The sequence below is a fragment of the Rhinoderma darwinii genome, chromosome 7 (assembly GCF_050947455.1).
Source record: "Rhinoderma darwinii isolate aRhiDar2 chromosome 7, aRhiDar2.hap1, whole genome shotgun sequence".
NCBI classification, from domain to species: Eukaryota; Metazoa; Chordata; class Amphibia; order Anura; family Rhinodermatidae; genus Rhinoderma; species Rhinoderma darwinii.
Window position 1 is genome coordinate 134,926,738 of NC_134693.1, and position 12,900 is coordinate 134,939,637.

The 12,900-nt window shown below is 45.0% G+C and overlaps 1 protein-coding gene and 1 long non-coding RNA gene across 5 annotated transcripts in view; one reads left to right on the plus strand and one right to left on the minus strand.

The window, feature by feature from the left end:
• Positions 1-6,031, minus strand: part of CELSR3 (cadherin EGF LAG seven-pass G-type receptor 3) — a 105,779-nt gene extending 99,748 nt beyond the window's left edge. For all 3 annotated transcript variants that reach the window (XM_075831746.1, XM_075831745.1, XM_075831747.1), the window contains exon 1: positions 1,351-6,031. In XM_075831746.1, the coding sequence (XP_075687861.1) occupies positions 1,351-5,830 (4,480 nt within the window). In that variant the 5' untranslated portion in view covers positions 5,831-6,031. The remainder of the gene's footprint in view (positions 1-1,350) is intronic.
• An 84-nt stretch (positions 6,032-6,115) lies between these two features.
• Positions 6,116-12,900, plus strand: part of LOC142656823 (uncharacterized) — a 32,221-nt gene continuing 25,436 nt past the window's right edge. For both annotated transcript variants that reach the window (XR_012849762.1, XR_012849761.1), the window contains exons 1-2: positions 6,116-6,184; positions 8,888-9,007. This is a non-coding gene — a long non-coding RNA (uncharacterized LOC142656823). The remainder of the gene's footprint in view (positions 6,185-8,887; positions 9,008-12,900) is intronic.

Below are 12,900 nucleotides of genomic sequence, written 5' to 3' on the forward strand. Positions count from 1 at the left end.
TAATGTCTGATATTGTTTTCATGTTCCCTCTACATTGTAAAGTGCTGCGTAATATGTTGGCGCTATATAAATAAAGATTATTATTATTATTATTATTATCAGGGTAAATATTGAGATAGTCATCCTGGGGCAACTTTTTGGGCCAGGAGTAAGACTTTACACCAACCACATCGACAGACACCTGGTCTCCCAGACTCCTCATGGTAAAAATTAAGTATTAGAGGTCGAATGCACACAAATTCAGTCTACAGTCTATGGGAAGAAAACACAAAATAGGGATTGGATAGATAAAAAGAGAATAACTCCTTTTTACAAAAAGGAAAAAATAGCAACACTACCGCAACCGCAATTTTCCTTTATGTGATATCAAGGTCACAGGCGACATTGCAACGATCAGATTTTTTTTTGGGAAACATTGAGATTGTGTTGCAGTAATCCCGAGATCTAATTGTGTTCCTTTTTTATTTCTTGGGGGGAGGCTTAGTCTTAATTGCGCTCAGTTTAAGAGTCTTCTCCCGGCATAATTTCCAGACAATTCCTATCAAGCTGTCTATAGGAGTAGACGGAGAGTCTCGTCGGCTGACAAGTCTTACAGGTTGAATGAGAGAAAACAGAATAGATGATATTACACTAGACTACAATTCAAAATGTGTTCCTTAGGCTCCATTCACATGACGTTTCTTCCCTACATTTAGCGTATACACCAGGAAAAAACTCCCAGCGCATACGTTTAACGGGGGCTGTGACAGATGCCAAACAGTGGCATTCGCCATAGACTACTATGGCATCCTAATAACATATGCATCATGAAAAGCTATAAAAAAGCTCCTGACGTATTCGTTTAAGGGATGCCTACGATGTAAGATATACAGATACATACATCACCCATAAGCGCTTATATAAAAGAAACGTATACAGCGCAATATACAATATGCCAGGTATACTAGCCACGTCCTGCCGTATACAGACATATTTTGGGCTCTACTGGAGTCCTATGGACGCGTTTAGCCTGTAAGTTGGGAGATTCCTGGCGTACACGATAAACGTAGGCAAAAATCCTTATGTGAATGGGGCCTAAATAGAATTCAGCAGTTGAGTTGATGGCAGTAAAGCGGAGGGGAACGAGTCGAAGAATGAGTATAAGAACTTCAAAAAACATTCTTGGGTCAATTGGTTTTCAATGAAATTGACCCTAGAATGTGACTGAGAAAGAAAAAAAAAAAAAACGGATGACGACCACCCATGGACTGGAGTTTTACAAACTCAAAAGGATAACAACACATTAGAAACCTATAAGGATCAATTGCATATAAATATCATGTAAAAGTATATTCCAGACAAGAAATTTACCTGATACCGTGACCAACATTGACGCCATCAAGGGACGGTTGTTGTCCAGTTTCCGACTGAGCCTTAATTCCCCACTGGAGTGATTGACAATCAACAAATTGAGCTCATTCCCACGTTCAAAGGTGTAGAAGAGTTTGTCAGACACATCAGGGTCATACGCTGGTATCCTTCCAATGACGCCAGAAGGAAAAGTGTTGGAGTCGTTGGAGATGTAATTATTGAAGAGTATCTGGAAGTTCTTCAGAACGGGAGTATTGTCATTTTGGTCGATCAGCTTGATATGTACAGTGGCTCTGCTAACCAGTGGGGCTGAGGTGGCCTGAACCACGATGACGTACTCAGGTTTGGTCTCATAGTCTAAATCTATGAGGGCAGTGAGCTCTCCAGAAAAGAAATCCATTTGGAAAATTTCGGGAATGTTACCTTCAACAATCTGATACATGATCTGGGCATTTGGACCTTCGTCAGGATCCAAAGCCTTGATCCTACCAACAACTGAGCCAACAATACTGTTTTCCTTTACAAAGACCTCAAATTCATCCGCTGGGAACACAGGGGCATTGTCATTGACGTCTTGAACGGCTACTTGTATACGGACCGGGCTCCTCTGTGGAGGTATACCCCTGTCCACCGCATAGGCTGTCAACTCATAGAAGGGAACAGTTTCCCGGTCCAACTTCCGTACAGTACGGATAATACCTGAGGTTGGTTCAATAGTGAAATCTCCGTCTCCATCTTCTCCATTTTGGAAAGTGTATTGTACCCTTCCATTGGCATGGGAATCTCGGTCGGTAGCAGAGATCTGAATGACGCTGGTGAAGGGAGGGGCATCCTCTGAGACTATCCCATGATATTGCGTGTTCAGAAACTGAGGGGCATTATCGTTGACATCATTGACCATTATTTCTACATAAGTGGTGTCAGATTTCTGGGGAATTCCATTATCTTTTGCCACGATGGCAAGGCTGTAAGTCATCTGATCCTCATAGTCCAGGGGGGCATTGAGTGTGATGGCTCCACTGTCTGGATGGATACGAAATTGAGGGATATTGTCTTCTAGAAAGTAACTGATCCTGGCATTCTCCCCCACGTCATCATCTGTAGCGCCAATTATCACTACGGTGCTTCCAATGGGACGGTCCTCGTTGATATCGACGGTGTAGTGCGCGCTCTGAAAGACCGGTCGATGAGTGTTTGCATCGGTGATGTTTATATGGACGTAACAGTTATCATGCAGGATACGGTCGGAAGCCGTCACCGTAAGAACGTAGCGTCTTTCCTGTTTGTAGTCAAGGGGCAACGACAAAGTGATTAACCCAGCTCCACCCTGAGTAGTGATGGCAAATCGATTGCGGGTATTCCCCCCAGTGATCTGATATGAGATGATACTATTTACATCCCTGTCTATGGCAGTGACACTAAGCACACTGGTACCCACACTGGCATCTTCATTCAGACGAATAAAATAATCCCTTTGGGTAAACTCAGGCCGATTGTCATTCACATCCAGGATTGTGATGGTGACACTGGCGGAAGCAGACAGCGGAGGATTACCATGGTCACGGGCCTCGACCCCAAATAAGTAACGTTCTTCGGTCTCTCTATCCAGCTGTCCGCTTACAGTGATCCAACCAGTGGCGCTGTTGACTACGAACGGGGTTGCGGATGAGACCCCGAGTAACTTGTATTCCAGACGGGCATTTTCCCCATAATCGGCATCAACAGCTTGGATGTGAATCACAGAGTGCCCCAAGGGGACATTTTCTAGCACATTAACTTGAAAGGGGGTACTAACAAATATAGGGGCATGGTCATTAATGTCTAGGATTTGCACGCTTATCATGCCAGTGTTGTTTGAAAGAGGAGGGCGGCCCGAGTCCTGGGCACGGACCCTCAGCGTATACTCCCTCTCGGTTTCAAAGTCTAGGGGGGTTACGACCTGTATGGCCCCATTCAAGCTGTCGATGGAGAATTGCCCCCTGCTGTTGCCACTAATAAGATTATAATGTACCACGGCATTATTATCCTTATCAAAATCAGTGGCCGTAACCCTTAAAATCTCAGTATGAGGTTTGATATCTTCTCGGATCTGAACTATGTAACGTTTCTCACTAAATTGGGGTACATTATCATTTTCATCCAATACAGTAATCTCAACCTTGACAGTAGATGACCTGGGGCCTGGGTCTTTACCTTGATCAATGGCTTCCACAATTAATGAATATTTTTCTCTTTTTTCCCGGTCTACCAGTCCGCTGGTGGTAATTAAGCCAGACCTGGCATCTATTTCGAGCACAGAATGGGCGGCTTGTTCGTTAACGAAACGATACTTGATATTGGCGTTGGCTTGAGAGTCAATATCGGTGGCCCTCAGTTGCAATATGGGGTATCCCTCTTCTACGTTCTCCCTAATGCTCTCCCTATACTCCCCCTGCTCAAACGTTGGACTGTGGTCATTTTTATCGGTGACGGTAACGGCCAACATAGTGGTCGCCGACAAACGTGGACTCCCATGGTCTATGGCCGTGACTCGAAAATAATGGAGATCCATGTTTTCCCTGTCTAAGATTTCAGTGGTGGAGATTAAACCAGTCACTGAATCTATACCGAAGAGCTCTAAAGATTTGCTATTCATCAAGGCGTCCATAGTGTACATCACCCTCCCCGATTCCCCGGTATCTGGGTCTTGTGCTGTCATGGTTATCACAGGGGTCCCTGGGGGCTGATTTTCGGCCACCTGAACCTGATAATTATATTGGGGGAAGTGAGGATGCCGGTTGGCTGCCCTGCGTGTTCTTATTAATGGAAGGGATGCCCTTTCTCTTCTCCTCCCACTGATCCCCTGCTTGACATCGTGTGTATGTGATATATGAGGGAGGTGGAATGGATTCGGCTGCATTTCTTTGCTGCCGGATAATTGTTGTTGAGTGTACAGGTCAATATTTGTCAGCTTCCCCGAGCCGGATAGTGGGAAAGTAGTTTTTAAGCAACCTTTGGTGGTGTTAAATGGGAAATAAACAGAGCAGGGTTCTTTCGGGGACAGCTCCGGCTGAGGTAGCAGAGCTGGGGGCTGTGTAGGAGCAGCTGCAACCACCCTGGGAGCTGTCTGATCTGCTGGTGCTGAAATATCCTCTCTCCACGTGTTGTCTCTCCAGCAATCCTGGATGTCGCTCAACCATCGTAGACCCCGGAGGAGGTCACAGGACTGGCAACCTGCAGATCCACCCTCGCCACGACCACCATCCGTCAGTTCAGAGCAGGCGTAGATGGCCATATAATCAGCCCCATAGATACAAATCACCGATAGTATTGCAGACTTGGGATGATCCGTATAGTATTCCAGCACGTAACAGTCCGAGCGAACCCATTTTATATTTATTTTATGCAACCGTGGATGTCTCCGCGGGCAGCGCCTGATGACCTGGAGGGCAGGTTGGTTTACACATAGCACAACCGAACGGGTGTCTTCCAAAAAAGCAAGAATCAGGCACTCCCCAGTTAAATTCCTATCTCCGGGAGATCCGTGCAAGCCCTGGTCACCCGCGCGGCAAAACAAACCCCACGAGTCCCCACGGTCCTGAGCAGATCCAACGCTTTTAACCATTACAATCCCCCGAGTAGCACCATGTCCATCCACATTCAACTGACCGGTGTCCCGGGTCCGATGCCCCCCGGAAAAACTTCTACAAAAGCAACGTACGGGGAAGACAAGTGGACAGTTCAGGTTGGAAAGGCAACTACTGTTAATTTTCAGAGCACTGACGTACCTGTCACTCCTACCGGCCATAATGTGTTGCAATGAACTCTTCTTAAATATTGTCCTATCGCTCGGCGCGGCGTCACTGAATGTCAGTAGTATCGGCTGGCAGTGGTGTACGAGAACGTCTTTACTGTGATTCTTAAGGCAATGGGGTCCGAAGGTGAGTGGACAATCCATAGGTAGCGCGGTTGATTTTGTAATCCGATAACAGGTTGGGGGGTCCCCTTTGGTCTTGTGTCCCTTGGTCCTTAACATAATACAGGCTGGAGGCACGGAGCTGGAATTTGGCAGATAACAGCGGGTGCCAGGTGCGTGCATTGGTTTCCCTCTGCAGCCCCCTATAGGAATGCACCTGCACGCGTTGAGCTGGCTTGACCCCCAAGTTCTTTGAATGCACCCAGATAATTGTCCAGCAATCCTCCTCGCTAGGGGTCCCCAGCCAAGACTTGAATGCCAAGGCTCCCGGCTGCCATTGCCTCCGGCCTGATGGGCTTCCACCATGCACTGAGCCCCCTTGATGTCACCCAGCAGCAGTAGTAACCTTGCAATGTAAGCCCCCTGCTCCACAATGCACATGACTGGAGGAGGGGTGAGGCTCCCAGGGCTCTCCCAGCTTCCTGCATGCTTCTCCAGGCTGTAAGTGAACAAAGGGCTGGAGAGGAGGAGAAGCAGCTGGAAAAGATGCAAAGACAGGCTTGTTCCCAGCAGCAGAGCAGCCATAGTATCCCTCCTCCTGCCACAGAGCAGCCCTCACTGGGCAGCAGTGCTCCCCTCCCCCGGTCCTCCTGTCTGTCTCCTTGCCTTGGCAGCTACCATCTACTCGGTGCTTCCCAGACTCTCCGGGCGCAGCATCTCCTCACCCTCCCTTCATTCAACACCAACATGGCTCCCGGCAACCCTAATGGTCCGCTCCCTACCCTTCCCCCCTTTACGAGAGTAAGGAGTTGGTAGATCCCGAGGCGCAGGCGCAGTAGCGGCAGGTGAGTCAGTCACAATGAATGCAGGCGCCATGTTTACTGTTGGCAACTGGGGAGCTGTCCGGGGTACTGAAAGGCAGATGTCAGCAGGAGAACTGTACGTGATATAGCCACCATATTGTCTATGGATATAAAGGATTTGGTGTGTGTGTGCGAGTGTTAAATAAAGTATATGGAGATGAATCCCAGCAGGGGGACATTGGAAACATCTTACGTTGGACTTGTTGCCAATAGCAACCAATCAGAGTTCATGTTTCATTTTCCCAGGACTGTTCAGAACAAGAAAGCTGAATTCTGATTGGTTACTTTAGGTATCTATTTGATAAATAAATATATATATTTATTTATCCACCTGTTCACATCATGTTTGTGATGTACGTTTAGCGTGTACGCCAGGAAAGATGCGATCTACACACTAAATGTGTTCATAAAGTTTCATTAGCCCAAAGGAGGCCAAAAAAATTTTCTTTTGGCTTTCGTTAGGCCGTTATATGTTAGTATACTGCGAAAAACAAATGGTATGGAGCAGCTTAGAAGGCCGCGCTATTCCATACAACGGAATCCCATAAACAACACACGGAATACACTTTTTTTTAACATGGCAGCCTATGAGTGATGTGTGGGATTAGTCACAGATATGTTTAACATACACGTCACAAGCTTTCTCCGGCATATATACTAAATCTATCTATCTATCTATCTATCTATCTATCTATCTCATATCTATCTATCTATCTATCTATCTATCTATCTATCTCATATCTATCGATCTATCTATCTATCTATCTATTATCTATCTATCTATCTCATATCTATCTATCTATCTATCTATCTATCTATCTATCTCATATCTATCGATCTATCTATCTATCTATCTCATATCTATCATCTATCTATCTCATATCTATCTATCTATCTATCTCATATCTATCTATCTATCTATCTATCTATCTATCTATCATCTATCTATCTATCTATCTATCTATCTATCTATCTATCGGTCTGTCTATCTATCTATCTATCTATCTCATATCTATCTATCTATCTATCTATCTATCTATCTATCTATCTATCTATCTATCTATCTATCGGTCTATCTATCTATCTATCTATCTATCTATCTATCTATCTATCTATCTATCTCATATCTATCTATCTATCTATCTATCTATCTATCTATCTATCTATCTATCTATCTCATATCTATCATCTATCTATCTCATATCTATCATCTATCTATCTATCTATCTATCTATCTATCTATCTATCTATCTATCTATCAATCAATCAATCTATCTATGTCCCTTGTAATCTATAAGCTCCCTTAGAGCCCAAGTTTTCCACTTTCAGTCTTCTCCATCATTACCGTCTCCAGTAATCGGCCGTTGATCATATCCCAGAAGATGATGGCATCCTGTGCCCGACACATCAGACCCCATATAGCAATGTGTCACCAGCAGTGATTAATATCCTATAATCGGCTTATTACTCAGGTTAATGATACATTGTTTCATCATCCTGAAGGTCCATATACAATTTTACATTGATGTTCCAGTGACTTCACCCTCAAGTGTTTTGGGTCCAGAACCACAAGCCCCAGCACAACGCTACAGAGCCAGCACTTATTAATGGCCAGGCGGGTGATAGTGACCTCTCGTGTCTCGCTTCACAGGAGGATTGTTCTTCTCTGTCTCCCCATGATTAATGGCATTAAAAAAAAAAAAATCCTAGACAGCATTTTGCCAGTTTCAATGATGGCTGTCAATGGTATTTCCCGGGTCCCCCCTCCTCCCTCCCATCCATGAATGGTACAGACCCAACCTCATCTGCTTATAGGAAGCTGCTGAATACATTAGTGAGAGGTCCGGGCTCTGGCTCATTGTCCCCAAAATGACAATGTGGAGGAGCCGCCCTCCGCTGCTCACATCAATGGCGCTTAGTTGTGTTCATTGAGCCAAGATCCCTCATTGTCTGGTCCTTTCACTCCTTCCATCCGGCCGCTTCCATTGGCTCAGCGTACCACGTCTTATAGCGGACAGATCTGCCAACGTCTTCAATCTTAAGCAAGTGGACAACATATGCAAGCCGGGCGATAAAAGCAACCGCCACTGGATCCTCATCCTGCACGTTCATAGTCATTGTTTACGATGGCGGCATCATTAGTATCATAATTGCAGCCATTTATTATTTGCCACTATACGATATGCCAGGCATGCCCGAGTTTGGAAGTTTTGGGCCAAGTCCGAACTTTTTATCTGTTTCCAGGAAAGCTGGGTGACAAGCAACATGGCCGCTATTACAGCTCCCATAACAGGTTCTCATTCAGCTTTTCTAGAGTCCAGAAAGGCAAATCAGCCCATTATGCAGTGATAAGTATTCATCTATGTGAAGATTTAGTAGAGATCTTGGAAAACTGGGTACGACCATATTGGTTGCCACCCTGCTTTCCTGATCAGCAAATCTGTCTATTTATGCAGTGACCCCATTGCTGCATTACAAGGCAGATTTTACATTCAGGACTCTGGGAAAGTTGGGTGGAAATTCCTGTGAGACCAGTAGCGACAATCATATCGGTTGCCACACAGATTTCCCGGAAACAGATATAACAGCTGAACAGAATTTTTAACAATGTGACAGCCATAAATGTATAGACAACCCCCCTCTGTTATGGGACAGTAGCGGAAGAGGACACGTGGGAGCAGCAATAAGGACAATCAAGTCCTGTCTGTCAATCGGCTACTCCCAACCAATCAGTATTGCTGGAAGGGTTCTGTTATATTAATAAGGGTGTCCTTTTCAGCTGGATGCCAGGCACCGAGTACAGCCCCAACCTCTGAATCTGGAAGTTGTAGAGAGCCGCAAGTAAGATCTCGCTAACCCAATACTGTATTCTTCAGGAACGTCACTGACCAGGAGAAATGTGAGTTACAGAATTACAAAACCCCAAAGATTTTTATATTCTGACATAAGTTGAAGCATATGTTAAACATTTTACAGTTGTCACTTCGTAAATACATTACTTATCCTGCACTGATCCTGAGTTACAGCGTGTATTATACTCCAGAGCTGCACTCACTATTCTGCTGGTGCAGTCACTGTGTACATACATTACATTACTTATCCTGTACTGATCCTGAGTTACATCCTGTATTATACTCCAGAGCTGCACTCACTATTCTGCTGGTGTAGCCACTGTGTACATACCTGACATCACTTATCCTGTGCTGATCCGGAGTTACATCCTGTATTATACTCCAGAGCTGCACTCACTATTCTGCTGGTGGAGTCACTGTGTACATATATTACTTATCCTGTATTATACTCCAGAGCTGCACTCACTATTCTGCTGGTGGAGTCACTGTGTACATACATTACATTACTTATCCTGTACTGATCCTGAGTTACATCCTGTATTATACTCCAGAGCTGCACTCACTATTCTGCTGGTGTAGCCACTGTGTACATACCTGACATTACTTATCCTGTGCTGATCCGGAGTTACATCCTGTATTATACTCCAGAGCTGCACTCACTATTCTGCTGGTGGAGTCACTGTGTACATATATTACTTATCCTGTATTATACTCCAGAGCTGCACTCACTATTCTGCTGGTGGAGTCACTGTGTACATACATTACATTACTTATCCTGTACTGATCCTGAGTTACATCCTGTATTATACTCCAGAGCTGCACTCACTATTCTGCTGGTGTAGCCACTGTGTACATACCTGACATTACTTATCCTGTGCTGATCCTGAGTTGCATCCTGTATTATACTCCAGACCTGCACGCACTATTCTGCTGCTTGCTATTGGAACCAGTCAACAGGCAGCACCCCTAACAGCTTGACCTATGCTTCTGTAATGCATCAGGACAGATTACTGAACAGCGCTTGGTAAAAGACTATACTTCCTAGAATAAACATCACCAAAAAAGTTCGTTAAAAGATTTTTAACTCTGGACTGCAATACAGGCTGTAACATCGAGCTCTTTATCAGGGCTCATTGTTGAAGGGGGTTGTCCAGTTTAAGCAGCCATTTATTTGTTTGAAGGGGCTACTGATGAAAAGTTAACGATACTTCCTGCAATCCGCTCAGAGGAAAAGGTCAGCGAGTCTTCTTTTCAAAAGGAGCGTTATGTGGCACTCACTAAACCGGACGGGCCATCTGTATAACTCGCAGCCTTCCTTTGTAGTGACTGCAGAGAGAAAAGGAGGATCCCCTATATTAACTCAGAGTTCCTACATATTTCAAAAGCGGGCTCAGTTTATGGGTTCCATCGGAGATTTATTCCAGGGGAACCCATGAACGGAAACCAAACTGAAACCATAGGTTTCCATTTGCATCATTTCAATGGTGACCGACCTGTTGCAATTGGTGTCCGTTTGTCACTGTTGTGTAAGGGTTCCGGTGTTTTGACGGAATGAATAGCGCAGTCGACTACAATATTGATTCCGTCAAAGCTGCAGAACCCTTACACAACAGTGACAAATGGAAACCATTTGCATGGGATCCGTCACCATTGACATTAATGCAAATGGAAACCTATGGTTTCATTCTGGTTTCCGTTCATGGGTTCCCCTGACATAAAGCTCCAAAGGAACCCATGAACGGAGTCCTGCATCTTAGCAAAGCATTAAAGGGGTTTTCCCATAAGGGACATTTATGACATATTCACAGGATGTCAGATAGATGCAGGTCCCACACCTATCTCTAGAACGGGGCCCCCTAATCCCAGTTCTAGCTCTCTGTGCTCCGGCTGACTCGTGTGAATTCCGACCATGAGGAAGGAAACAGCGTAACTCGCTGCGCTTTTCCATAAGTCCCATAGAACTGAATGGTATTTACGGAAACATCGTAGCTCGCGTGCTATGCTGCTTCTGTAATTGCCATTCACTACTATGGGAGTTACAGAAACAGCAGAGATCGCATTCTACGCCGTTTTCGTAACTCCTGACCATATAGTCAGGAAGTGTCCGGGAGGCAGCGGGAGCAGAAAAAAGGTAGAACAGGGGTTAGGGGGCCCCGTTCTAGATATAGATACGAGTCCCAGAGGTGGGACCCGCATCTGACATTTATGACATATCCTGTAGATATGTCATAAGTGTCCCTGATGGGAAAACCCCTTTAAGCTTTCGACTTTCCTAGAGAAATCCTTAGATTTTATTTCAGAAAAAGACATAGGGCAACACTGAATACAACAGGAAAAAGAATTTGTAATTATTTTCTTCCTCCAACAGAAACAAAATGTTGCAAATTAAAGGGGTTGTCCGAGATTAGGAAACATTACACTGTTTCTGGGAGAAAGCGGCAGATCGGGAGACGCGCTGCCGACATGATGGCAATATACGGGGACAAACGATTGTCGTAATGATCGCTCGTCCCCATACATTACCGATCAGCGTGCCTTGTGAAAGGAGCAAACAAGCGCCGATCAACGAGCTGTCTAATCGACCTGCGCTCGTTTTCACAGCCCATACTGGGCCATGTAAAAGGACTCTACTCTACCCTGTTGAGTTAAGCACATTAGTAGAATTATGATGCAAGTCCGACACAAGGAGTGCGGTAGTAGAGCAGTCATGGGGGATGGGGGGTATCATTATACAGATTTACAGACCATTCAGCGTCCGTGGAAAGCTGCATGTAAGGTCCTGTTCACATGTTTTCTGATGTACGCCAGGAAAGTTTCCGGCGCACACGCTTACTGTGTCTATAGGGCTCCATTAACCAGACGGGGTGTAAACCGGTCCTTTAGGCCTCCATCGGGCCAGGTATAAGTTCGTAAATGACAATATTCCATACAACGGAACCCTGTAGAAAGGCGGATCCCGCGCTATATACATTTTTAACATGGGTGGCATCCGTTTGATGTATAGTTTATGAACTTTCACGACATATACGTTAAACAAATGCCATAATAGCTTATGGGTGACAGATGCCCGTGATGGATGCCCAACTGTGGCATGCGTGATCCATAGATTATTATGGCATCGGTTTAACATATACGTTATAAAAAGCTTTCTTCCCTTGTATATGTAAAATGTGACGTGCATAGGGCCATATTCGTGCAGAGACTTCAATGGTGGACATTAGGGGTTGTCATCCAGCTAAATAAATAGAAGACCCGAAGTACCATAAAGGGAGCAAGCGACCGTGCTGTAAAAAAAAAAAAAAAATACCCTATTCCTGTAACAGTTGGCGGTTGTCACTCAGTGTCTTATCTTTGTAGGGGACTCAGAAATGACTGAATATAAAAATACATCGCACAATTATTTTTAAGGCCGGTTTACATTTCACTTCACAATGTGCGCCAAGCGACGATATAATACGATCAGCGCCAGTTTGCCAGATCATTGGCCTTTTGGGGTCCTATTGCGCAGCCCGATCTGGATCAATGGGTGGGGACGAGTGCTCGATACTACGATCGTTCATCCCCATCATGTCGGCAGCGCGTCTCCCTGTTTACACACCAAGATGTGCTGCCGACAAAGATAATATTTCTTGTAGCATAAACGTCACGATCAGCCGATGGCCGAGCGTTTGCTCATTCATGACTTGACCGTTGTCCGGTTTGCACAGGGCATAATCGGGAACAAGCCTTCATATGAACGATCATGTGCCCGATCATTTACCCGTGTAAAGGACTTTATTTCAGGTAGATATAACGGGGAACTAAAGGCAAACAGTAGGGGGCAGCACTTTATGTGTAAACAAGCTCCAAACAGCCCATTGGGATCAGGTGTAAAGATCGCGGACGATCAAGCAAGGAATATATTTTTATTTAAATAAAATGAACCCCTATATTTGCACAC